The sequence below is a fragment of the Oryza sativa genome, chromosome 8 (assembly GCF_034140825.1).
Source record: "Oryza sativa Japonica Group chromosome 8, ASM3414082v1".
In the NCBI taxonomy this organism is placed as follows: domain Eukaryota; kingdom Viridiplantae; phylum Streptophyta; class Magnoliopsida; order Poales; family Poaceae; genus Oryza; species Oryza sativa.
The window spans coordinates 14322649-14348818 of NC_089042.1; the positions used below are offsets into that span (position 1 = coordinate 14322649).

The 26170-nt window shown below is 41.0% G+C and overlaps 3 protein-coding genes across 3 annotated transcripts in view; all 3 read right to left on the reverse strand.

Annotated features, from left to right (window-relative positions):
- Positions 1 to 5008: 5008 nt before the first annotated feature.
- On the reverse strand, positions 5009 to 8979 carry LOC107275904 (putative B3 domain-containing protein Os08g0325100). Its single transcript, XM_026020024.2, is given in 6 exon segments — positions 5009 to 5347; positions 5350 to 5442; positions 5744 to 5937; positions 6088 to 6802; positions 8210 to 8337; positions 8838 to 8979. Coding segments are annotated over 5 exon segments (1272 nt in total). The 5' UTR covers positions 8324 to 8337; positions 8838 to 8979; the 3' UTR covers positions 5009 to 5191.
- A 3523-nt stretch (positions 8980 to 12502) lies between these two features.
- Positions 12503 to 13571, reverse strand: LOC136357543 (uncharacterized). The gene is made up of 5 exons (XM_066312920.1): positions 13404 to 13571; positions 13197 to 13307; positions 13040 to 13112; positions 12847 to 12945; positions 12503 to 12767 (listed from the first exon to the last, which is right to left on the reverse strand). The coding sequence occupies exons 1-5, from the start codon at positions 13499 to 13501 to the stop codon at positions 12582 to 12584; spliced, it is 567 nt and encodes a 188-aa protein (XP_066169017.1). The 5' UTR covers positions 13502 to 13571; the 3' UTR covers positions 12503 to 12581.
- Positions 13572 to 17493: 3922 nt separating this feature from the next.
- LOC107276438 (uncharacterized) overlaps positions 17494 to 26170 on the reverse strand; it is a 48094-nt gene continuing 39417 nt past the window's right edge. The window contains exons 4-11 of the mRNA XM_066303736.1: positions 25839 to 25970; positions 25104 to 25243; positions 24567 to 24650; positions 23833 to 23945; positions 22423 to 22624; positions 19768 to 19938; positions 19614 to 19693; positions 17494 to 17953 (exon numbers count right to left, since the gene is read on the reverse strand). Of these exons, the coding sequence (XP_066159833.1) occupies positions 17905 to 17953; positions 19614 to 19693; positions 19768 to 19938; positions 22423 to 22624; positions 23833 to 23945; positions 24567 to 24650; positions 25104 to 25243; positions 25839 to 25970 (971 nt within the window). The 3' untranslated portion in view covers positions 17494 to 17904. The remainder of the gene's footprint in view (positions 17954 to 19613; positions 19694 to 19767; positions 19939 to 22422; positions 22625 to 23832; positions 23946 to 24566; positions 24651 to 25103; positions 25244 to 25838; positions 25971 to 26170) is intronic.

The window sequence follows — 26170 nt, forward strand, 5'->3', positions numbered from 1 at the left end:
ATAAGATCCAACCTTGTACACATACTTATAAACGGGATGTGTAGTAGGAAAAAGTACGAATTACCCCCTGAACTATCGCGGTCGCCCGATTTACCACCCTAAACTTGAATACCAGATATTTCACACCCTAAACTTGTAAAACCGGACAAATTACCCCCCCCCCTCCAAACCGGAACGGTTTTGGTTCTATGTGGCATACATGTGGCGCTAACGTGGCATTCCAATCCGAAAAAAATAAAAGAATAACATGGGCCCCACATGTCATATGGAGTACAACTAGTACTAAACTCTCTCTCTCTCCTTCCCTTTGATGTTGCGGGCGCGGCGTGGAGTAGAGCCAGACACGGTACCGTGGCGGGGACAACGGGGATGACAGGAGGAGACGTGCTCGCCGGCGAAGACCAAGGAGGAGCTGTGCGCTGGTATATGCGGAGGAGAAGCCACGCGCGCCTGCAGAATCAAGAGGACTAGTCGCCACGGAGCTTGTGATGGCGGCCAAGGGCAGCGCCGGCGCAGTTGGGGAAGGCGGCTCAGCTCGCCGTGGGCTGCGGCGCCGTGGAGGTCTGCGACCACCCCGTCCCCGTGGGCTCCGTCAAGCGCCACGCGCCGACGCCGCTCGATTGGGCCAACGACGCTGCAGACGTGGGATGAGATGGGTATGGACCAAGCAGCGGTGAGGCTAACAGTGACATCGTTGGCGGCGACGACGACAAGCTAGGTGTGGGCCCTCCAGGATGGCGACCCCCAACGCCACGACGGCGCGCCATCCCCGCAGCGCCGACGAAGGGGGGAGGAGATGGAGAGAGGAAGACGAGGGAGGAAGGGGAAGGATCCTCCTTCCCCACCATTGCGGCGCCGCGGACCGCTCGCCCCCACGAGCCACCGTCCCCCGCGCGCTGCCGTCTGCCGCTAGCCACGCACGTCTGCTCCCGCGTCGCCACCGCCGATGCCCTCCTCCACGGTCGCCCGCCGCGCCGCCCGGGAAGCTCCGCCTTAGCCTCAGCTGCCTGCCGCCCGCCGCACGGGGAGCTCCACCTCTACCTCAGCCTCCCGCCTCCCGCCGCCCGGGGAGCTCCGCCTCCGCCGCCACCCGCCTGCTCGGCCTTCGCCTCAGCCGCCCGCTGCCCGCCCGCTCTGCTTCCGCCTCTGCCGCCCACTGCCCGGGGAGCTCCTTCTCCGCCGCCGGCCGCCCGCTCCTACTCAGCCACCTGCCGCTCGGGGAGCTCCGCCTCCGGGGCCGCCGGCGCACCCCCGCGCGCCGCCGCCCACCATCCTTGTGCCATTGCACTCGACAGAGAGAGAGAGAGAGAGGTGGGGAAGATGTGAAGAGGAGGGGGAGAAGAAGAGGGGTTGGGCTGACAAGTGGGTCTATTAACGGCCAAATTTGATAATATCAGCATCGGAAAAGAGGATTAGATCGAAGCGGATTCAAAGGCGGAGATCGATTCAAGAACAGAGCAAGAATCGGCTGGAGTCCGGATCGGCTACGATCAGGATCGGCTGGGTTCGAGTCAGACTGGGTAAGCCGATGCAGCCAATTCCGACAATACGACTTGGTGTACAACATCGGGTTGAGTTGATATGCTTCAAAATGATTGCTGCACATGGATAGAGTCTTGGGAAGGCAATTGTATCTTTTAATTAGGATGTTTTATGTAATTTTCTTAGAGATATATTTAGGGCAAAAGTCTGCCGTAAAGACTTATGATATCTTAGAGTTTGTTAGAAATAAGAGTCGTGTCCGACATGGACATAGTTTGTAATTTTCGGGTATAAATAGACCCCGAACCCCATGTAATCAATTAACACACACGTTCAATACAATTTTGGCCCATCGCCACCCTTTTGCTTTAGTTTTATTTCGACGAGTTCTTGCTTTCGGGTTGAGCTACATCGGTTTCGATCTTCAACAGGAGGTAAAACTTGTTATGACGGCTTGCGTTCTCGGGATTAGTGCTTCCATCTTTATGATACTCTAATCTTGTTTATGTAATTCGTCGAGTTATCATATATCTTACATAATCTCTGGCCATATCGCTATCTAACCTACAATTGGCTAACATTTATTGGAAGAGGGCAGCCGATTAGGTTAGATTTTGACGTTGATTTAGATTATATAAGATATCTACCACTCTATGAAACTTCCAGCGGCTTGATTGTCTAGATATTGTTCTTCTTTTCATACTTAATGCTGCATCAGCTGAGTTTGGTCTATTAAGTTGTGCTTAGAATATCAATCTCTAGCCTGCCTTCTGGTTGCCGATTAGGGTAGTATCGGGGTTTCAGCCAATCTTATCTGATTTAACTATATTTGCTCTATATGCTTCATTGACACGTTAAATCTGCCCTTTATATCAAGATATTATTGCATCTAAATATATTAAGCTTTTGTTTGGTATATTCTGCTTGTTTTTACATCTTAACATAGAGTCGTATCGGAGTATTAGCCGATACATGCTAGATCTATCTGATCGGCTAAGCTGTGAATATATATAGTCCTGTTATTAATATATATTTCGATCTAAGTGATTTATACTGTCTCGGCATGACGACCGATCTATCCCAATCACTTGATTTAAGTATATATCGATATAAGAATTATATATTGTTAATATCTAAAGCCGATCGAATAGATTTAGTTCTTTATTATCTATTTACAACCGCCGATCGATTTACATATGACATCGGCTCAGAGATAAATGATATGACATCGGCACTTAGCCGATCGGCTATCATTTATAGATTTAACCGCGGTTTCTTTGTCTTTATTTCTTATTGATTGCAGGATCAAATCAACTGGCACGCTAGCACACCCGAAGGCGAGTTTTGGACCTGCACTGGAGTTATCGTGTTTTACGTCAACAGGGTCCCATATCTTTTTTATCTGTTTTGGCTGACTAGATTGCCACGTATGCGTCCACGTAGGACCAAAACCGGCCTAGATCGATTTAGGGGGGGTAATTCATCCGGTTTGTAAAGTTTAGGGTTAAAAATAACTGGTATTGAAGTTTAGGGTGGTAAATCGGACGACCACAATTGTTCAAAGGGTAATTCGTACTTTTTTCCTTTGTTTTAGGGATGAACTGATGGAGGAAGTAGATTTTAGGCAAAATTTGCTACAGGACACCGAAAGATTGCGGCCTTTGCTGTGAGACATCCGAAGATCGTGAATCTTTTCGTGGACACTGTAAAAAAGTAGTAATTAGCTGTTGGACACTACTCCCATTTTTTTATTATTTCCAGTTAAAATGGAGAGAGAAAGTTGTGTAAGTACCAAAATGCCCCTGCTCTCTCCTTTTCTTTTCCCTTCTTCCTCGTGCTTGCTACTGAGCCGAGCATAGGCGCGACGCGCGCGGCCAGCCCACGGTGGGGCGGTGGTGGCAGTGCATCACCCAGGTTCACCGCCGACGGCGACGCCGCACCTGAAGCTGCCGAGTAGGTAGGCCTGGAGACATGTTGATGGCGAGCACGATGTCGTTGCCATCATTCACCATCACGCCAATTTCCGGCAATCTATTACATCCTAAATTTTTCCCTACCCATAGAGGCACTGCACCCAATCAATTTTAACAATTAGACGAAGATGCCTTGCCAGTCCAAACTCCATTGGGCTGCCATCAAGCTCATCACGGGCACACGACCCCGACGTTGCTCTATCCTGCAATCATTGGAAATCGACTTCCCAAAGTTCCTAGACACCCCGTCGTACTACTGCTTGGTCGAATTGAAGCTGCGCATATTTCCCCTTTGCAACCCGATGTCCCGCACCGACACCCTAGCTGTGCGGCTCTCTCATGGCGCCGCTGACGGGTGGCCAAGCTCCAGGCCTACCTCCTCCAACCAGCTGCCGCATGCTCTGCCCTAGCCAGCAGCTGCACATGCTCTCCATTGCCGCTGCTGTGCACACGCATGAGAGAGAAGGTAGCAGTAGGAAGAAGAACATGAACAAAGAAAGCTAGAGATGTGAGATTGACCAGTGGGCCCATGGGCAAACTTATCTTTAATAAATGTTTCTCTCTCCATTTTCTCTAGATATAATAAAATAATACCGCGGATGTCCAGTAGCTAATTTCCATATTTTTGCAGTGTCATCTAACAAAAACGCATTCTTTCGATGTCCTCCAGCAAAGAGCACAATCTTTTGATGTCCTGTAGCAAAATGTGCCTAGATTTTAAGTACTCTGACGAGCTACTATGACTTTTTTTTGCCGAATTTCTGAATCAACTTTGTATATTATCACCACGTCAGCGCGTGCCAAAATCACTTTAAAACTGGCAGACAATTATGGTCGAACAACATCCAATTCTTATATAATTTTATTATATTTTACAGACTTTTAGGAAAGCGTAGCATTGTAAAATGAACTTTTGGTATAATCCTCAAATTCGTACGTAAATCTAATACACCACACGTTTTATATTATAAGTCGTTTTGACTTTTTCTAATTAAACTGTATTAAATTTGATTAAATTTATAGAAAAAATAACTTTATTAAGTTTGATTAAATTTATAGACAAATTTAGAAACATCTCAATTTATATAATTTGATGATACGTTTGTTTTGTATTTTTCTATAAATTTGGTCCAACTTAAATAAGTTTAATTATAGAAGAATCAAAGCGACTTATAATATGTTGAAACAAAGAAAGTATTAAAAAATTGTGAATGTGTTGGGAACGATTTTTTAAAGAAGAAATTGTGAGCATGTTGGAAATGATATTTTTTTTGAAGAAGAGATTACGAGCGTGTTGAGAATGAGATTTAAAGGGAGACATCTCTCCAATCATTTTTGTAACAAGAAATTGTAAGCGAACACACACACTGTTACTGTAAATATACATCCCATGAGCATGCGTAAATATGCAGTTGATGTTTCAAGTTCTAGGAATTCGATAGGAGGTGCATCAAAACGAGATATTTTTTTTTTACTGGATTGTATTTGAGAGCAATAAATGTGATATAATTCTGAGAACCGAAGGAAATAAAGAACAGAGGAAAGTCTGCTTAACGCCCCTGAACAGCTGATGTTTACTATAACAGCATTGCACCAAAAGTATCAGTAATCACTTGGGTCATTAATTAGTTGCATAAACTGGATAGATAGGCTACCATTCTCAGCAACACAAAAGCACCAGCAACATTCATCAGAATTCAGTAAAATCAGCAGATTTAAACAGAATGGCTTTTCGATCAAAAGATATCCTTTGCCTTGATGATATGAACTTCCATTGTGCCCTTATGATTCTTCAACAGTTCGAACAGGCAAATATCCCCCACTCCAAAATCGTTCTCATTCACAAACTTTTGCCATCCACCTACCATCCTTGTGCCACTCCCACCCCCACCAGCAAAAGCCTGATGCCCCACTTGCCCCCAAGTCGCGAAAGACTGATGAATCTCTCGCCTCCAAGGTATTCATCCACGTACCGTTTGGCGACACTCTAGTTGCATACATGAAAAGGAAATGGAGATGATGGAGTTATTGCAAATAAATTATAAGTAAAACAATCTGGCACTGCATCATAAATCTTAAGCAACCGCAGCAAGTGTATCGCATGTAAATTCAGTGGATAGTTTAAATAATCTTAAGCAACCGCAGAAGTAACAACATCGAGAATAATGTTTATCGGTAGTTTAAATAGTGCGTAATTGAGCAGTATGGACATCAGTAGTGTAAACACCAGTTTATATTAGTGCGTATTTGAAAGTATGCACATTTGAGAAAAGAAATATGACACTCACTAGAGTGGATAACACTCCAGACACGTTGCTCCTTTTAATGACAGCTACAAATATTGGGATTTCAGAATGAATATGTTGGATCTTGAAGTTCACCACCTTCTCCTGAACTGGATTTAGTTTGGTCCTACGCCCAATGATGGGATCAGGTATAACACCTACTCTGCAACCCTGATCTTCAGAGGGCAAAGAATATCCTGTGTGCAAAGAAAAGAAAACATCAACCAGTTATAGCTGTGAAATATGACATGACAACACCAGATGAGATTTATAAGGCAATGCATATAAGAACTGAGTTGTAACCGATGACTCGGAGGAGGAACTCATCATGGTCTTGTTGCACTCACTTAAGTTATCTCTTTGCACCTGTGTCCATCTATATGTTGGTGGTGACTGCATTTGCGTGGGCATAGCTTGAGTGCGAGAAAGGGCCATGTTTTCAATTGGCATCTGCATGGGATAATGAGGAGCATGAAAATGGTTCACGGTTTCAGTAGGCAATTGCATCGGCATGGGTTGAGGATGAGCACGAGAACTGTTCAGTGTTTCAGTAGCTGGTGACTGCATTGGCATGTCCTGAGAATGAGCACGAGAACTGTTCAGTGTTTCAGTAGCTGGTGTCTGCATTGGCATGGGCTGAGAATGAGCACGAGAACTGTTAAGCGTTTCAGTAGCATTTGTGCGCCCTTCTTGCACATTAGGATCAAGATAATCATCCTGAGAATGAGCACGAGAACTGTTCAGTGTTTCAGTAGCATCTGTGCGCCCTTCTTGCACATTAGGATCCAGATAATCATCCACAGCAACAGAACATACTTTCTCGCGGCCAACTTGATCAAATATTATGACATCAAACTGAGAATTTCCTTTGAATCTGAACATCATGGAGTCACCCATATGTAAATCAAAGGTTTTGACGAATTGTGCCCATCCTGCTGCAAAGATAACCTTTTCTTGGGACTTGTCAACTCTAACAGTGTAACTGTTTCTGTTATGTGTTTCCAGTTGGATTTCTTCAGGGATGTCACCCTTTAAACGCTGCACAAATTCTTTCGGAATGGTCTGCAGAAACATATTTTTGAAGGTGTTAGTCTGAAATTATAATTTATGAACAAAGTTCAGAACATACTAGCTGCTCCACTATCTGCTCTCCTCTCTGCAATATGAAGACAACAGAAGGCCCAACCCAGAATGCTACAATCTAATTCATGGCTTGACCTCGATGCTACTAGTGAACTGCGTAGTTCTGATGTGATATGGGTGATGTACAGCAATGAATCAGATTTAGTCTCCCCCAACCTAAGTCCTCCTCTCATCCCTAGCAACCATCGCCGCCCGGCTATCCACCCGGTGGTGTTTACCCCCTAAGAACCCTAACCCATAACATATGGAACCAATTAATTCCATGAAGAAATTTCCAACCCATAGAGTCCTATTTTTCAACCGAAATAGAGTAGACATACAAGTCCATAATATATCTTTACTTATTTACATATCTGCAGTTATCATGATTTTTTGCACAAAATAAAGTGGACAAAAAGTACAATTTTACCCATCCGATCTTATACTTTTATGGACAATTATACCCTTTCACGTTTATACTACTGCTAACTAAGGTTGTAGTATAAAAAAGATCTGAACCCTTGAATACAACTAGGGGCCTGTTTAGATTGGTGTCATTTTAAACTATACCATTATTTGGTAAAATTGACAAATATATTACTATATTTAGATTGTTACCAAATTATGGTAACGCATAGGAAACTTTGGCACAACATATTTATTCCATCCTACCAAAATTTGGCAATTTTATCAACTTACCAAAAATTTGGCAATGTTGATTTTGACAATAATTTGAACAAGCCCTAGACCCACGGTTTAGATTAATTTCTACTACCAGTAAAGAGTACCGTAACGAGACTCTTCTTTCATTGCTACAGCGACGTTAACATAATTTTGGTGCTAGTTTAAATGTATGTCAGTCATGCACATAATACGATCTTTGCCATTGATATATTCATATGAGTACTTTTCATGTTTATGTTCAAAATGGGGCCTTTCTTTTTAGTTCCACCCTGTGCGACAAAAATCTCAGGGCAGGCCCTGATTTCTGTATGTGACTACAGAACAAACTGATGAAATTGAAAAGCCCAATTTCTTGCTCTTTTAGATATGATGACATCTGGTGCCAACCAACAAACCTAATGTGCTGTTATGTTATTGGCTTAAATCTGGTCATCAATATTTATTCTTTTTAAGAGGGTACAATCTAGTCATCGATTAATATGGAAATTTGCAAGGAAGATCAAGATTATAAGCTTGAAATAACCTACTACTACCAAACTGGGTCTGCAATCCTTTTCCAAAAAAAAGGGTCTGCAAGTAGGAAAGTAACACAAAAGTTACATAAGGCAAGGGACAAGAAAAGAAGGCATTGCATTTTCATAAATAATAGAGTATTTGGCTTACAATCTCATGTTGAAAATCACCCATCATAAGCAGCAAAAAGTGTTTCTGGCAATCATCCAAATTCCTGTAGTCCTGCTCATCGCGCCGTCTACATCTTTCGCACCACGTGCCCATCTTTCAACAAACCCCTACAGTGTCGGAAAAAATCACTACTTCTCAGTGGGGATATTTTTTTTTCTCATCCTTTCACTAGTTCAGGACCATGGCAATGCAACAAAAAGGCCTGTGAATCACCATATTTCCCGCTTGGAAGCTAAATTTAATCAGAGAAATTTCCACATCCGGGTTGGTGCTAATCAGAGAAAAAACAAATGCGACGGTGCAAAAAGACAAATTTTCACAGTTTTGTCACGACTGAACCCAAAAGATGGTGAAAGGGCGTTGTAGTGTAGACGAGCGGGACCCAAATGAAAAATCTCAAGCAATGAAAAGCTACTTTTTTTTAGATAATGGATTAACCGGCCTCTGCACCCAAAGTGGATGTACACAGCCCGAAAAGCTCAGTTATTAGAAATCAAATAAACAGCCTGAGAAGGGAAAAAAAAAACAAGTATTGCATTTGACATTATAACCAACCTGAGAAGGGAACAAGAACGGAGTATTTAGTAAGGAAGAATGGAGAACCCACCTAGACGAACAGCTCGATCAAGCGAGGAGGACGATGGGGCGAGGAAGAAATTGGCGATGGAGAAAGAAAATATGTAGAGCAGCCAGAGAGGAACCTTACGAAGGAAGGAAAGGAGGAGAGAACTGTGGATGGATGAACGGTTAAAATAAAAAAATTACTACTCCTAAACAGCAGCGGCCACTGTCAAAAGAAAGAGAGAAGGGAGAAAAGGAGATGAGAAGCAGGCCGGACTGTAGTCAACCAGGTTTGCTCCTCACTAAATTTTGATAAGACGTGACATAGCAATGTGGCAGTGTGACACGCTACCCCGGTAGTCCAGCTAGGAACCTCCGTGCCATTTCCATGTCCAACCTTCCGTCTAATTTAAAATTATTTTATAATTAATACTTCTTTTATTATTAGATGATAAAATATGAATTGTACTTTATATGTATTTTATTATTTTAATTATTTCACAAATTTTTCATATAAGACGGACGGCTAAATATTAGACATAGAAAATTACAACTGTGTTTAAAATGAGACGGAAGGAGTACATCATTTGGTTGTGTTCTTACCCTAGGTTTCCCAACTCATCTCTCTCGTTTTTCGTGCGCACGCTTTTTAAACTGCTAAACAATGTGTTTTTTTAAAAAGTTTCTATACGATAGTTGCTTAAAAAAACATATTATCCATTTTTTTTAAAAAATTAGCTAATACTTAATTAATTGCACTCTAATGGACCGTTCCATTTTCTGTCCACACTGTTACGGTTGGGAACTCCATCCAGCGAATATAGATTGTGTCTTCTTAGAGCTTAAAATGTATTGTAAAGTACTCCCTCCGTCAAAAAATAGTCAACCTATTTTATTTTCAACCTTGGTTGGCATTTTTTTTAGACTGAAAGAGTAGTTGTCACAAAATTTATATTACTATTTGTCCCATCAATCAACTCCGATTCGATTTTTATTAATTACTCTTTATGTCTCAATAAAAAATCCATTTCTGAAGATAAAAGTATATATGTTCATATTCATTTCTAAGATTTGATTCTTTTGGAGAACAGAGGGTATACACTCTAATCAACCTCCTACTCCCGTTCAAATAAGAGGTATCATAGTCATTCTTTCTCAATCTTAATTCATGCTAAACAATATAGAATAACAACTATTATGCTACGAAGGAAGTAGTACAGAAAATGTTTTGCCCGACAAAACCTATGGATTACTGAGCGCAAGTTTTATTAACATTATTACAGAAAAATGTATACCAGAAGTGAAGGATCCATCACTGAACAACAAGAATCGAAGGATCCGTTTTTCCCATAGGAGTGAAGGTGCAGATACGACCGGCGTTCGACGGTTGCCGGCGGCGTGGGTGCGGCGTGCAAGCCGTCCTACTGCCGGCGGCAAGGGTGCGCCAGGGTTCAGGAGCTGGTGGCTGTACCTCGCATTGTAGTGCTTCTAGCAATTCTCAGTCTCTGGATGTCTTTAGTTCCGTTCAAACTTTCTAACTTTTCCGTTACATCAAATGTTTAGACACATGCATTAAGCATTAAATGTAGAGAAAAAAAACCAATTACATAGTTTATATGTAAATTACGAAATGAATCTTTTAAGTCTAATTACACCATGATTTAACAATACGGTATTACAGTAAACATTTACTAATGACAGATTAATTAGGCTTAATAGATTCATCTCGTAGTTTACAAGCGGAATCTATAATTTGTTTTGTTATTAGTCTACGTTTAATAACAAATTACAGATTCTGTCTGTAAACTACGACATGAATCTATTAAGCCTAATTAATCCATCTTTAGCAAATGTTTACTGTAGTACCACATTATTAAATCATAGAGCAATTAGGCTTAAAAGATTCGTCTCGCAATTTACACGCAGTTTATGTAATTAGTTTTTCCATTTATATTTAATACTCCATATATATATCCAAATATTCTATGTGACATGCTGAAACATTTTGACAGGAATCTAAACAGGCCCCAAATGATGCTAAAGCACCTTGTTCTTTGGGGACGGAAAACCACATGTCTGCATTAGCTGCGGAGGCGTAGCACTTCCCTGGGAAAAAAAATGATAATATTATGTTTTTATCATGTGAAGTACTCCCTCCGTCAAAAAAAAAAAAGACAAACCCTAGATTTTCATGTCCAACTTTGATTGTCCGTCTTATATGAAATTTTTTTATAATTTGTATTTTCATTGTTGTTAGATGATAATACATGATTAATATTTTATGCGTGACTTGTCTTTTTAATTTTTTTTATATTTTTTTCAAATAAGACGAACGGTCAAGCATTGGGCACGGAAACCAGGGTTTGTCTTTTTTGGAATGGAGGGAGCAGTAGATAGTAGATACTTTACTAGATATATGCTGATATATTAATATAAAGTGTAAATATATGTTATATTGCATATATAATTTGACATGCATATATTGTTTTAATCAGGAACAAAGACCCCACGGGGATTTATTCCCCGTGCAGGGGCAAGGATGGGAATAAAGTTACCACAGGGTAAGGATGGTGATGCATTTCCCGACGGTGAATGTTGTCATCTCTTTTGTGTGAGGGAGGAGATTATGGCAAGTACTACAATGGTAAATATGGTGCCTCTAAGAGTGTCACATTGGATTGAGTGATGAGATGGAAAGGAGATAGATGATGAGCCACCCCTAAATCAAGAAGTAACCTCCACACAAATTTTAAGAAAGATGTGAGAGTATTAAAGATATTGGTACCAGAGGTGATACATTGTATAAGTTGTCTCTCAGTTCAGGAGTGAAAAAAATAAATAAATTTAAAGATGGTGGTCACATTTATCGTAGCACTTGCCGTTAGTAGATGCGTTGCTAACCAATATTGTATTCGTAGGTGTAGTGAAAACCGAGGCAGGATGATCAAATGAGTCAGACAGCAACTGAAGAGATTCCTTTAGGTAACATTGTGTCGAGCATGCCAAGTTCTAAAGTATCTCAATGGCATCACTATCACATGAAATACAAAATTGTTCAGAACCAACTACTTGCCACAAAAGGAAGTTCATAATGCTTACGGTTCTTAATTAACTTAAATAAAAGAAACTTGTTCAGGAAATACGGGTAGCTTCGCGCGAGGATAGAATGTGTGGACAGGAAACATAACTCCATTAATCACTGGTGGAGAAACCCTTTGTAGTCCCGGTTCGTAACCCCCCTTTAGTCCCGATTTCTAAACCGGGAGTACCAATCCGGGACTAAAGATCGCTATCTTTAGTCCCGGGTGAATTAACCGGGAGTAAAGATGGCTCAGCCACGTGGCAGGCTGAGCCATCTTTAGTCCCGGTTGGTGTTACCAACCGGGACAAATATATATATATATATATATATATATATATATATATATATATATATATATATATATATATATATATATATATATATATATATATATATATATATATATATATATATATATATATATATATATATATATATATATATATATATATATATATATATATATATATTTGTTTCAATACATATATATGCATACATATATATATGTATATATATATATTATATTATATTATATGTATATACATGCATAATATATATGTATTTATACATATATATGTTATGCAAATGCATATGTATATAGATATATATATGACCAAAATATATTTACATTATAGAAAATGTGTACACATGCATATAGAAACATATGTAGTCATGTATTAATTACAATCCATTATATGTCCTAGCTAGCTACGATTTCGATGTAGTAGTACTCGCTGCTAGCTCAGAAGCTAAGGACCGGTGAATTGTGTTTCCGTCGTAGTAGAATTCACCCTTAGGATCAAGGATTTCTTCGTTGATGAATCCCATGAGTTGTTCTTGAACCGCCGCGGTAAATTCCTTGTGTGTGGTCAGGTTATCCCTCATGCGAATAAACTATATGAATGTATGAAATTGATTAGTAATTAAACAATAAATCGCTACGTAATGAAATTTTGAATTTATTTGTACGTACTTCGAGCTCTCTTGTGGTGATGATTTGGTTTGCAAGGCAGTGGCAATACTCGCACACGTAATAGCCGCACAAGTTAGTTCCCTGCTTTTGCTTTGCGCACTACAAATAAATGACAAACAACGAGAGATCTAATTAATATACACTTGTATGTATTTGAATCGGAGAAATATAAATGCAGAGCATGTGTACTCACAGGAAATTTGAACTTCCGCCTAAGTCTTTCTCTCCATTTGCCGCGGACCAAATGACGGAACCGATACCAAGCCCTACATGGAGTTTAAAGCTATGATTCGTAGTAGCAATTAACATAACAAGATTTTCTTAATTAACAAAGGAACTTATGACGGTACCTGTCTATAAGTTCGAAAACCTTGTCAAACGTAGACTCTTTTTTATCCATTGAGTCATATACGTTGATGGTGCAGGCATCCAGGTCGAAGAGTAAAAGCACCCAGTGGAATCTGCAATGTGCGTGGGATGCATTACATATGAAACACTTAGCAAGTTCGTATGGGAATGAAATTTTGTATGTAGGAAGACAGTAAAATTAAACTAACTCTGTGTTGTATGGCAACAGTATGAACGTCTTGTAATGCTGCGCCTTCAGGAGATGGACGAGATTGTCCTCTGTTTCTTGTGGATATTGGTCGAGCATTGCGACGTTTACTTTCCGAGGGTCGATGAATCCAGTATCGAAAACCCTCCGCCGTCGGGCCCTTTGAATCTCCATTCTACAACGATAAAAGGGAGTATATTATTTTCTATAGTCTACTTATATACAAGGACCTAATTAATTAAAGGAGACGTATAGTAAGAAATCTAACTTAACGATATACTTACAAAATCCAGCAACTCATAATAGAGACGTCGAGGGCGTCCAGCTGGTATAGTTCGTAGATTCCCCTGAAATTGATCCAGAGAATGTCATCTCCTTGCAAGAAGTCCGTGTCCCTGATCCTCGCTCCGATCATCTCTCTACCGGTGGCGCTCATCTCCATGTACAGCTGATGGAACTTGTACATTTGTGTGGGTAGGGACTGCAGCAGCTCAGGCTTGACAAGCGGTTTACCGAGTTCGTACATGTATTTCACTTCCGCCTTTTCGATTGGTGCGACTCCTAGCAATTGATCCGTAGTTAGACCGGTGTCAGTAATAAATTGTTCTATCGTCATTTCTTTACCGGTCACCAACGGCTCGATCTCCTGGTTTGGTTGCTCTCCAAGCTGAGGGACTGGTTTGGACTTTCCAGAAGATGCTTTCTTCAGCGTTCGCTCATAGTCCGATAGCTTGATGGCCTCCTTGACAGATGCAGACATACCCCTGAAGAAGTTCCTGACACTGGGGTCTATAGGAATCTTCTTTTCTGGACTTCGAGGCTTGAATTGTCTCTTGACTTCTGATGCAACGTAAGCGTCAAGCTCCTCTTGCGTGCAATCGTACCCCGGGTCCTTGTTCTTGGCGGCGTCAACTTTCGCCTTCTTCGTTGCCCTTGTGTGGGCAGGCGGTGGAGCTGGGGGGGCCCTTGACTTTGAAGGTGCCGGAAGAGGAGCTTGCGGGGGAGTAGGTGTAGGAGCATGAGGAGGAGTCGGTGCAGGATCCTGAGGAGGAGTCGATGCTGGAGCCTGAGGTGGAGACGGTGCTGGCGGAGCAAGAGGAGGAGACGGTGCAGGATCCTGAGGAGGAGATGGCGGAGCCGGAGGAGATGGTGCACGAGACGCCGCTTGTCGCCCAGGGAGGATGATGTACCGCCTGCGCCATAGAATAATGGCATGGCTTGTGTCTCGTAGATGCGTCTCACCGTCTCCTCCAGGGTAATCCAGCTCGAGGTCCTCGTACGCGCCTTCGACCAACTCAACTTCGACCTTCGAGTATCCTGCTGGAATCGGCCTGCAGTGATAAGTACCTGAAGGGTCCGTTGGGATGGCCATGCCCGACGCCACCTTCATGTTGTGAGAGATTATTTATTAGTAATCAACATATATAAGCAGCAACTAGCGGAATGGCTAAATCTTACCTTTATTGATAAGTTCTTGAAAGGAATATGCAGCTCACATGGTGTCCGCTGAGTGATGTCATCAACGGGACAGGTCGATTCGTCCTGTGTTTGCATGGCGTCCATGCTCTGTGATCCTACCTGCCCCGTTGAGGCGCAGCTGCTACGGTTTCCTGACGGGCTCACCATTGCAGGAGGAATGGTCGGCTGGGGATCATGGGACCGATGTGCGGCCATGCGTTCATCAACCTTCCTTGCCACCTCCTCTTGCATGTTGAGTTCGTAGCTCGATACCCGGAACTCTAGGTCTGCAATCTTCGCCTCGGTATCTCTCTTGCTCCTCATCCGACTCCTGTACGTGTGGATGTCCTCCTTGAAACCAATCTTCCAAGGAATCACCCCTTTCCCTCGTGTTCGTCCTGGATGCTCTGGAGTCTGCAGGGCGAGTGTCAGCTCGTCCCTATCTCTGTCTGCTCTGGAGTCTGCATCACGTCGATTGCGTGGCGTACGTCCAAGAATTCCCAATATGGTAACTCCCAAAATATAGAGTTCTTTTTCCACATCGCCGCGTGACCATCTTCGCTCTCTATATGCTGGCTTCCAGGCCCCTTTCCGAACACTACTTTAAGATCTTTAACCATAGCAAACACTATTTTCCCGCTGCGATGTTTAGGCTTCGTACGGTGGTCGGCCTTATGTTCGAAGTGCTTGCCTTTCTTCCGTACCGGGTGGTTTGCTGCAAGGAATCGACGATGACCCATGTATACAACCTTCCTACAGTGCTTAAGATACGTACTTTCTGTTTCATCCATACAGTGAGTGCAAGCCTTGTACCCCTTGTTGGACTGTCCGGATAGGTTGGTAAGTGCAGGCCAATCGTTGATGGTTACGAACAGCAGCGCTCGTAGGTTAAACTCCTCCTGTTTGTCCTCGTCCCACACGGGGACACCTTCCTTCTTCCACAACTGTTTAAGATCTTCGACCAGTGGTCTTAGGTACACGTCGATGTCGTTACCAGGTTGCTTGGGGCCTTGAATAATAATCGGCATCATTATGTACTTCCTCTTCATGCATAGCCAGGGGGGGAGGTTGTAGATACACATCGTAACGGGCCAAGTGCTATGGCCGCTGCTCATCTCTCCAAAAGGATTCATGCCATCCGTACTTAAACCAAACCGTATGTTTCGTGCGTCCTTTCCAAATTCTTTAAATTTTCTGTCGATGTTTCGCCACTGCGAACCATCGGCGGGGTGTCTCAGCATCCCGTCCTGTTGACGCTCTTCAGCGTGCCATCGCAACATTCTAGCATTCCCCTTGTTCCTGAACAAACGCCTTAGCCGTGGTATTATAGGGAAATACCACATCACCTTAGCAGGAACTCTCTTCTTTGTTAGCTGCCCGTCAACTTCTCCTGGATCGTCCCGTCTAATCTTGTATCGTAGTGCTTTGCAAACAGGGCATGCTTCTAGGTTCTCATACTCCTCACCGCGATATAGGATACAATCGTTCGGACATGCGTGAATCTTATGAACTTCCAGCCCTAACGGGCAGACTATCTTCTTAGCCTCGTACGTTGTCTCGGGCAATTTGTTTCCCCCCGGAAGAATGTTCTTGACGAGTTTCAATAAATCGCCAAATGCCTTGTCACTAACCCCATTTTTTGCCTTCCATTGCAACAACTCCAGAGTGGTATCCAACTTTTTGTGCCCCTGCTCGCAACCTGGGTACAACGAAGTTCTGTGGTCCTCCAACATCTTGTCCAATTTATGGGCCTCCTTTTCACTTTCGCAGTCCTCCCTAGCGTCCTGCAACATCTGACCAAGATCCTCCGCAACGTCGTTACCATCGGCAGCTATTTCCTCCTCGCCCGTTTGATTTCCTTCAAATCCAACATACTGAGCAAAGTCCGGAATATTGTCGTCTTCCACTTCATCTTCTTCCATTTCAACACCTTGCTCTCCGTGGGATGTCCAACAATTATAGCTTGGCATGAACCCCGACTCAAACAAGTGGAAATGAATAGTCCTGGATGCAGAATACTCCTTCTGATTCTTACACTTATTGCATGGACAACAAATAAAACCCCTTTGCCTGTTAGCTTCGGCCACTCTCAAAAAATAGTGCACGCCGTCAATAAACTCTTTGGACCGCCGGTCAGCGTACATCCATTGCCGATCCATCTACATGAGTCAAAAAAACCGTACACAAATAATTATTCTTACAATAATGACAGTCATACAATAATTATAAGATATCTTTATTCATACAAAAATCATAAAATATTACACCAAATAATTCTTAAAAACTATTCGTAAAGTTTTAAACTAATTTTAATGTGTTTTACTTCTTTTAATTTTCATTTTAGTTTGTTTTCTATTATTTAAGATTAACTTTCACTAGAGTTTTCCTTCTCAACTATTTTATAAAACCCTGTTTAGCAAATGAACTAAATTTCTATATATTCTTTCTTCCCCACACACATTTTCTCTCTCATCAACTTACAAATAAATTTTGGAGCCAAAAAAAGTGTGCAAAACATAGGTGCAAATGTAGTATGACAAAAAAAACATTGGAGGATGAAGTTGCAAACCTTTTAGGCACCTCCGATTTGTATGTAATCACCAAAATAAATTCAATAGAAATTTTGGCATGACCTCCCCTCTTTTTTGAAGAAATTTTGAAGCTTGCTCGGGCAGCTGGAGGAGGAAGAAGACATATATATAGGGGTGGGACTTTAGTCCCGGTTGGTAGCACCAACCGGGGCTAAAGATCACCGGGATCTTTAGTCCCGGTTGGTATTACCAACCGGGACTAAAGTTACGATCTCTACCAACCGGGACTAAAGATCCCGGTGGGGCCTGACAGGCCCTGACAGCATTCGAACCGGGACTAAAGATCATCTTTAGTCCGGGACTAAAGATCAAATATGCCCGCTACCCTTTTGAACCGGGACTAAAGATCATTTTTAGCCCCGGTTTTTATTGCATCCGGGACTATTGTGGAAATCGGCCGACCGACGAAAGATGGTTTCTCCACCAGTGAATCCCCATCAAGGAAGAACAAGTTCACTTGGCCTTGGTGCTTCGAGATAACTTCAAGTTCTGAAAAGCTTCCCTGCATATTCCAAGAACCACAAGTATTGAATGAGTCTCATTTTGGAACATGGAACTTCTAAGGCTAGTTTCTGTTGTACTATGATGTTATAACCTATTAAAAATTACTGCCATGAAAACATTTATTTTCAGGACAATCTAGACATCGTTTTAACAAAGTCAGTATGAATACTATAGAGATATTGGTACAGAAGTTTTGACCACATTCAATCCTAAAAACATTTTCTTTAAGCTGGACGTGGTGGCCTGTAGTTGCCAATGCTTGACAACCATGGTTTCTCTTACCGTTTAGAAGGGAATTATTGCACCCCCGCGTAGGGATGCAAGTGGGGCGGGTAAGCTGGTTTTTTCTTCTAAATTTTGTACTACCATATAAGAAATAAACTAGCAAGCAGGTTTTTATGCGGATAATAGGACTACCCACTTGCATCCCTAGCCCCCGCAGTAAGGCGGTTACCACATAGCATCCCTAGCCCCCGCAGTAAGGCGGTTACCATGTGGTAACCACCTAAAACCGTGTGAATTTCGTCGGCGAATATTTGAATTCAAAAATTTGGAGGTTTGGACACGGTTTGATGCGGTAACCGTGATATTTATGCGGTAACCGCAAGTTGTTTAGCTGAACAGAATAATGCTAAAAAAATTGAAAAACCACTAAAAGTATAAATTAGAAATAATTAGAAGAATATATACGATACTTGCTAACCTAACTTTTGAATGTAAAATGCATAAATTAGACATGGCCTTTTTTTATATTATGGAGATATTTTCTCTTGTATTGGGCCTTAATGGGCCGGTTGCACAGTGCAACTTTAAGGCCCAATAACTTTTTTCTTTTTTCTATTTTCTAAACTATTATCGGCTTTGCACTCAATTTGATTTTATCTTACTCCTTTTTTAAAAAAATTCTTCACCATCCGCCACTAAAAAACAAGAACTACATCCATGATTTTTTTTTGAAATTTTGAATTTGGTCAAAATTCTCCAAATCCTACCACCAGTAACCATTACCGTACCCCGCGGTAAGCCTAGTTAACAGCGGTAAGGGTAACCTTACGTGACAACACATGGTAATGAGAAACACTATGCCTTCAAAATACTCCCTTCGTCTCAAAATATAACAACTTCTAACACTTAAGGTTTGTCCCAAAATACAACTTCTTCGCCAACATGCTCCTACCAACCAATCACTACCTTCCACCATTCAATTTTCTCAACTACTTGCAATTCTCAATCAATCATAATCTTCTCCCATTTAATTCTACCTACTTTTTTAATACCCATGTTTAACCCTAAAAATTTTTATATTCTGGGACAGATGTAGTAAAAATAATTCATAGAAATATAGTTGTGGAGATGGAAGGTACGTAAGTGTGATGTTATGGCATGAATGCATTGACTTTCATCGAAATGCACATTGGATTCGCAAAATCCTAACAAACCCAAAACACCATAATAAAAAGAAACACGTTCACAACTCTTTTGCAGTTGAGTGTGAATCGACCTTGAACCCACAAAGATTTTGATATATGAACGACAACGACAAAAGATGAGCTAAGCCATGGAGTTCATTGTTCATAGAGACTAGCAACTGGCACATGGTAAACATTACTGCATTACTGACTACATTAGTTATGTATACAAAGGGAAAGATGGGATACCGTAACGCATTCTCAATCTGAACATCTGCTGGGTCCAATTTGAGTCCATCAAAAAGTGCATCGCACGCACTTCCATAGTCCTGATGACAAAAGAACATGATCAAAACAACAATTTGCAGCACAAAGCCAAAAAGGATAACTCCCAAGTTCTAACCTTCAGTGACATCAGAGATGCGCCCAGCCGGTAGCAGGCCTTTGACCAATCAGGCTGTTTTTTTCTGCATTCGTGAGCATCCAGCAAAGCCTTGCCTCCATGACCTCTGCGAAGCCAGCAAAGACTCCTATTTGAGAACAAGGTGGCATCATCAGGGTCAAGGTCCATTGCCTGCATCCAACAAGAAACAACATCATTAACAAGATTTTATTTTAAAAAAAATCACAATTTTCAGAACTACCAAAACAAGATATGAAAATATCTGCATATTCCTGTGCATAGATTCATACAAATATTTAAAAGAAACACTTGACCAGATATATTCTGGAATGCAATTCTAGCGTCTAGGGTCACTGGCGACCCCTTTACAAATAAATTTGAATTTTCAGCATGTTGCAGTGTATTGTAAATTCCAGAAAAAGCTCATAATGATGTGCAAACCAGCAAAAAATCAATTCATTGTTTCCTAGATTTCAAGATACAAAAGGAGACAAGCAGCGCTGTTCATGGAGATGTCTACTATTTGCTCGTTTGTTAATGATGCAACATGTCCTTTTTTTACCTTGAAAACCAGGATGGATTTTGAATTTATTTTTTGCAGATTTGTACATCTTTATAGGCAAAATTTGCTATAGGACACTCAAAAAATATGTTCTTGGCTGAGAGACACCGCAAAAACGTGATACGGCTGATGGACACTGCAAAAATTGTGTAATTAGCATAGGACACCGGAGACAATATTTTATAATTTATGGGTCAAAAGAGGTGAGAAATTTTTTAAAATGGCGAGATTGCCCCTGGCGCCATCTTCATCTCACGGCTCGCCCATCCACGACAGGTTCCCAAGAGCGCCTCCGCCGGCTGAGAGTCGTCGTCCTCATCATCGCGGCGCTGGCGCCTGCGCGACCTCATCGGCGTCGGCGGCTGGTCCCGCAGCGACGGCAATGACAAGTTCGCCATCCTGCGACACCACCACGCCGCCGCTGCCGTGCCGCCATCATATCCAAACCGAAGACAACAATTGCTGCTGCGCAGCAGAAGCAGGCAAGCAGCAGAGCTCCTGCACGCGCTCCGCGCCGCCGCGGCCGCCGCTGTCGCAGGCATCGCGCGCAGCCGCCTCCTGCCCACACTCCGCGCCGCCGTGGCAGCCGCCGTCACAGGCCTCGCGCGTGGCCGCCTCCTGCACACGCTCCGCGCCGCCGCTGACTCGCCGTCGACAACCTTGCGCGGCGGCTGCTCCCAGCTAATTTTGTGATTTCAGGTGAAAGAAGATAGCGCCAGGGGCAATCTCGCCATTTTGAAATTTTTTTCATCTCTTTTGACCCTGGAATTATAAAATATTGTCTCTGATGTCCTATAGCTAATTACACCATTTTTTTAGTGTCCATCAGCTGTGTCACGTTTTTACGGTGTCTCTCAGCCAATTACACATTTTATGAGTGTCCTATAGCAAATTTTTGCCATCTTTATATGCACTATATTCATGAATTTTCTCAGAAAATTAAAATCACAGGAACATGTGTAATATTTGATTTTCCCTGAAGGGGGACGTGGGTGACCCTGGATTCAAAATACATTTTGCTATAGTTCGTTCCACAGCTAGCTTCTCTCTTATAAAATATGATATTTAAGATAATTTTCCTGTCTAACATAGTTTTTCTATGTTCTGACAAAGCACAGAACTCCAAATCAGCACTATTTTATGACACGAGATAAAAAGGTGGTAAAAAAAAATCAGTACTGCCGTGCACTACATAATTTGGTGAATACACGTTTACGTTTCCATTATCACAAAATGGACACTATCCTCAATAAGGCAAATGTAAGACTGCATCAACATATATTTTTTTTGCAGATGCAGGAATGCCCCAGATAATTTAAAACAAAACAAAGCGATAACATAAAGAATGCAGCATGGCTATTATTTGGATCCTATCCAGTTGCTAGAGATAACTGGTGCCAACTGAAGCCCAGATGCACTCAGGGAATTCACTGTCCCTTGACCAAGAATCTTAGAAATCAGCCAATGCCATATCAAAATCTGCATGCATGAAAGGCTGTTTTCTTTTGCAAAATGCTTCAAATTGATTCCATTGCATTTTAAAACATTCTGAAACCACATTTTCCAAATGTTTGAAGTCCCACGTGTTTATGTTCAAGAATAATACGAAATAAGCCATATCAGAACCCCTGTAAATCATATACTCCGATGATCCTTGCCAGGTTCAACTAGTGAACTAGTGAACAACACAAGTTAGGCCCTGTTTAAATCCCTCTCCATGAACGTTTGAACTTCTGCATAAAGTATTAAATATAGGCTAAAAAAATAACTAAGTGCACAGATTGCGACTAATTTGCGAGACGAATCTTTTAAGCCTAATTGCTCCATGATTTGACAATGTGGTGCTACAGTAAACATTATTTGCTAATGATGGATTAATTATGATTAATAAATTCATCTCGCAGTTTACATACGGATTATGTAATTTGTTTTGCTATTAGACTACGTTTAATACTTCAAATGTGTATCCATATATTCGATGTGACATGCTAAAACTTTACACCCCTGGATCTAAACACCCCCTTACTATAATTTACACAATTGAGAAAAAGGTTGGAAAAGGCAAACACACAGGAAAAATATGGTGTTAATACCTTACTGTAGAATCCTGCAGCATGAAGATAGTTCTTGCTCTGGAACGCCATACTCCCTAGTGACTTTAACTCTGTTATACTTCTACTCACAGGTGCTCCCTGAATCAGAGTATCATCAAGAATACTAAACAAATGAAGACTTGCAGCATGATGCATGGAAAGTATGACTGTATGAGATATTACTAAAGCAACTACCACCATGCTTTAGGGATTTGGAAAAAGACAGAATTGGTTGCCTGGGCATGATGTGTTTAAGCATTCATGATAATTTGCTATAGCATCCACGCCATGGTTCCTAAAGGTAGCGAGGAATGGTACCAGACCACCACGACACATACTCATCACATGCCATGGCATCAGGCATGTGATGAGTTAATACCATAGAAAGCATTGAAACTGAAAATGCAGAGAGAAAAACAGGCAGAAGTGATTAATAAAAGGAAAGGGGCAAAGGGAAAACAAATCAACCAGCCCACCTACTATCCTACATTACCATACAAGTTCAGCAAGCATAAACATCGTAACCCATCTCCTTCATCATGCTTTGTGTGTGCTAAATAGTCAGCTGCAACCATCGAGGCCTAGTTAGACAAGGGATGAGCCAACTGGGAACAAGCGAATGCAGTTGCAACAGAAAGCTTTACTAGGTCCCTAGTATTCATCCTACTGCAACAGCCCAACTCATCAATGACTATATGCTGTCATGAGCATCATAATTATTTAATCTTCAAGGGTCCAGTCTCCCATGTCACCCGTTTCTGAAAACTCAAATTTTTGACATGCTGCAATGATTTAAAGAATTCAAACATTGTGACTGTAGAACATATAAGGTTGTACAAACCTAAGAAACTCCCTTTAAAATTCATCCTAGGTTTCAAGGTGAAGGTACAAAGGAAAAGTTGTAGACTTGTATTATGGCAGAATGAACAGTGGGTGCCCTCATGAAAACCAAAACCTTTTTTTACATCTTGGAAACTAGAATTTTTTTTTCAAAACAATTTTTGCATATTTCAACAAAATTGTGTGTACCAAACTCAAGTTTCTTTTTGGATCTAGAATTCGTATTCGTTACATATCCCTAGACAGAATAAATCACATGCATGAATTATGGTGACAGAATAATTATGTGATGAGACTACGAAGAGGAAAGAAGCATTCAGAAATTAACCTGTTCTTTTCAGATTATACACCAGATTATTGAATGGGTTATTTGCTCCACTCTCATTTAGACCACTTGTTTAATTTTTTTAAACCATTTGTTAAGTATGTTCATCAAAGACATTAACCAAACAGGCAAACACCTCCCGAAAAGCTGAGCTACCCACATTTAGTTCATATTACAAGCATGTACTAGACAGTACGTGTGTGAGATCAGAAATGCACACATGCAGAAGTCAACTCTTACATTGTCAGCAACGTGATGACTGGCAGTAAACCCTTCCAGTAAGCAATGCAAACACTGAGTTGAACGAAGTATCAGTTAAAGCTGTTAACACATAATCTCCATTGATATCAGCACCAGCCTATCATAGAAAAAAATGATATACATCAGTACACAAGATTTCACCAGCAATATGTAATAATGCAATTTCGGATATAAACTAAAAATAACAGCTTTATTGCTAGTGCCTATTTTCTAAATGTCTACTGTGCTGTTTGGCTCAAGTAAACCATATTTGTCGAAGCAAAACTGATGGCCAAAAGTTCCCAAAAACGGAAGATAATAATTAACAAAGAATCATATAGCTTATAAGGTGTTATGACACAACTGTAGACAGACTGCACAAACCAAACTAAGGCTGCATTCGATCTCCTCTTTCGGAGAGATTTTTAGCGCACGCAAAACGAGAAAGCTCATTAACTAAGCATCAATAATCATAAACTTGAAAAATGGATTTATTTGAATTTTTTAAACAACTTGTATATAGACTTTTTTTTTTTACAAAAACACACCATTTAACAGTTTAAAAAGCGTGCTAACGGAAAACAGGGAAGTTGAATTTTCGAGTTGAAGAAAAGAATTGGGCCTAATATAATGACAAGCAAGTGAAACTTTCCAAGCTTGAGTGGAAGAATGTTGAAACAAAGCAAACAAACCTCACCATAACTATAGGATTCAACAAAGCTAAATGAGACCACTTTACCTTAACCAGGAGCTTCGCGCATTTTTCTGAGGCATGATTTATAGCAACAAAGAGAGGTGTCATACCAAGTACCATCTTGTTGTACTGTTGAGAAACATCAAACATATTAGTTCCTAATGATAACACTGGATAAAGGATGAAACATAATAAAATGGTTGATTTAAAGAAGCATATTGTTGTCTGAAGCTTTAAATTGAGAGGATGATAGAGCAGCTTGCATGGCAGTACAAAACTAAATAAGCACATTGTCAATATTTTTATGGACTGTATTGTGGCTTATTGACTTTCTGGTCAAGTGTTATAGACTTTACTCAATTCCAGATGGCACCACAGAACAATTAACAGTACAGAATAAGGTACCATAAATTATGGTAGAAGTACAAAAGAGCAATTGCATAATAAGTCCAAACAATAGAAACTTATTTGGTACAGAAGAAACGACAAAGCATGTCTTACAACAGATTTGAGAACAAAACCAAACACAATTGCCATTCCAAAGCTAACTTTAAGGTAGGATTAGCATGCAGTTAAGCTTACATCCGCTTTGTGGTCCAACAATATCTTCATGGTACCATCCTGCCCTTCAGTAGCAGCAAGATGTAATGGTGTCCCACAGTCAGATAACGGGTCAACATAAGCTCCTTTTGCAAGCAATAGTTTTACCATTTTACAATCACCTGAATAATGAAAAATCCATCGAGTATTTAATACAAAAGAGGACAATTGTAAATTCTAACAATCTCTTTCTATTGCAAAGTTATTGAAACCCCTTTTTTTCCAGAAGATGTGCTACAAAAACCAATAAAAGAAAGTATGGCAAAAGACCAAGATCTACACAGATCTACACTTTCAGCAAAATGACAAGCCGATAAACAGGGAAAATTGAAAATGCGTAGGACCAATGGCATATTTTTTATGAGAATATGTATTCCTAGAAATTACAAGAAAACCACCTCATAGGAAAAAAAACATAAATGTTTATTGTATCCACTGAACAAAAAAGAAATTTACGTAAAAATAACTTTTAGAGGATGCGTACACAGCAGTATTAGGTTATTTAATGACAATTAGCAGTATTTAGTTATTGTGTTGGAACAAAGTTTTGCTTCATTATTAACATAAAGGAAGAAGAATATCATTATGTAACAACAGAAGATTGCTTATAGTAAGGAAATAACACCACACACTGTCTATTACAACAGAAATACAGAACTTCATAAAAAAGTGCAACAAACATATGCATAACAGTGATACTCGTTTATAGTGGGGGACCTAATCCAGCAGCAGAATGCAGAGGAGTTAGGCCACCCTCGCTTGCTTTGTCTTTATTTGCACCGTGATCAAGAAGATACTTGACCGTGCCTATGCGTCCACTGTGTACAGCAGAAACCAGAGGTGTCCTCCCTGTCAAGCAAACAGGTGAACACCTATCAAAACAGTATCTTCATCTCAAAAATATAGAGCCAGAAAGAGCTTTTCCAAGAGAATGGCATTCAGAAGTTGCTACTCTAGAGATATAATGCAGGTATGTGAAATTTAGGTGATGTGAGGAATAAAACAGTAAATTCCATAAGACAAAATTGGGCTAATTGGAATGGCATAAA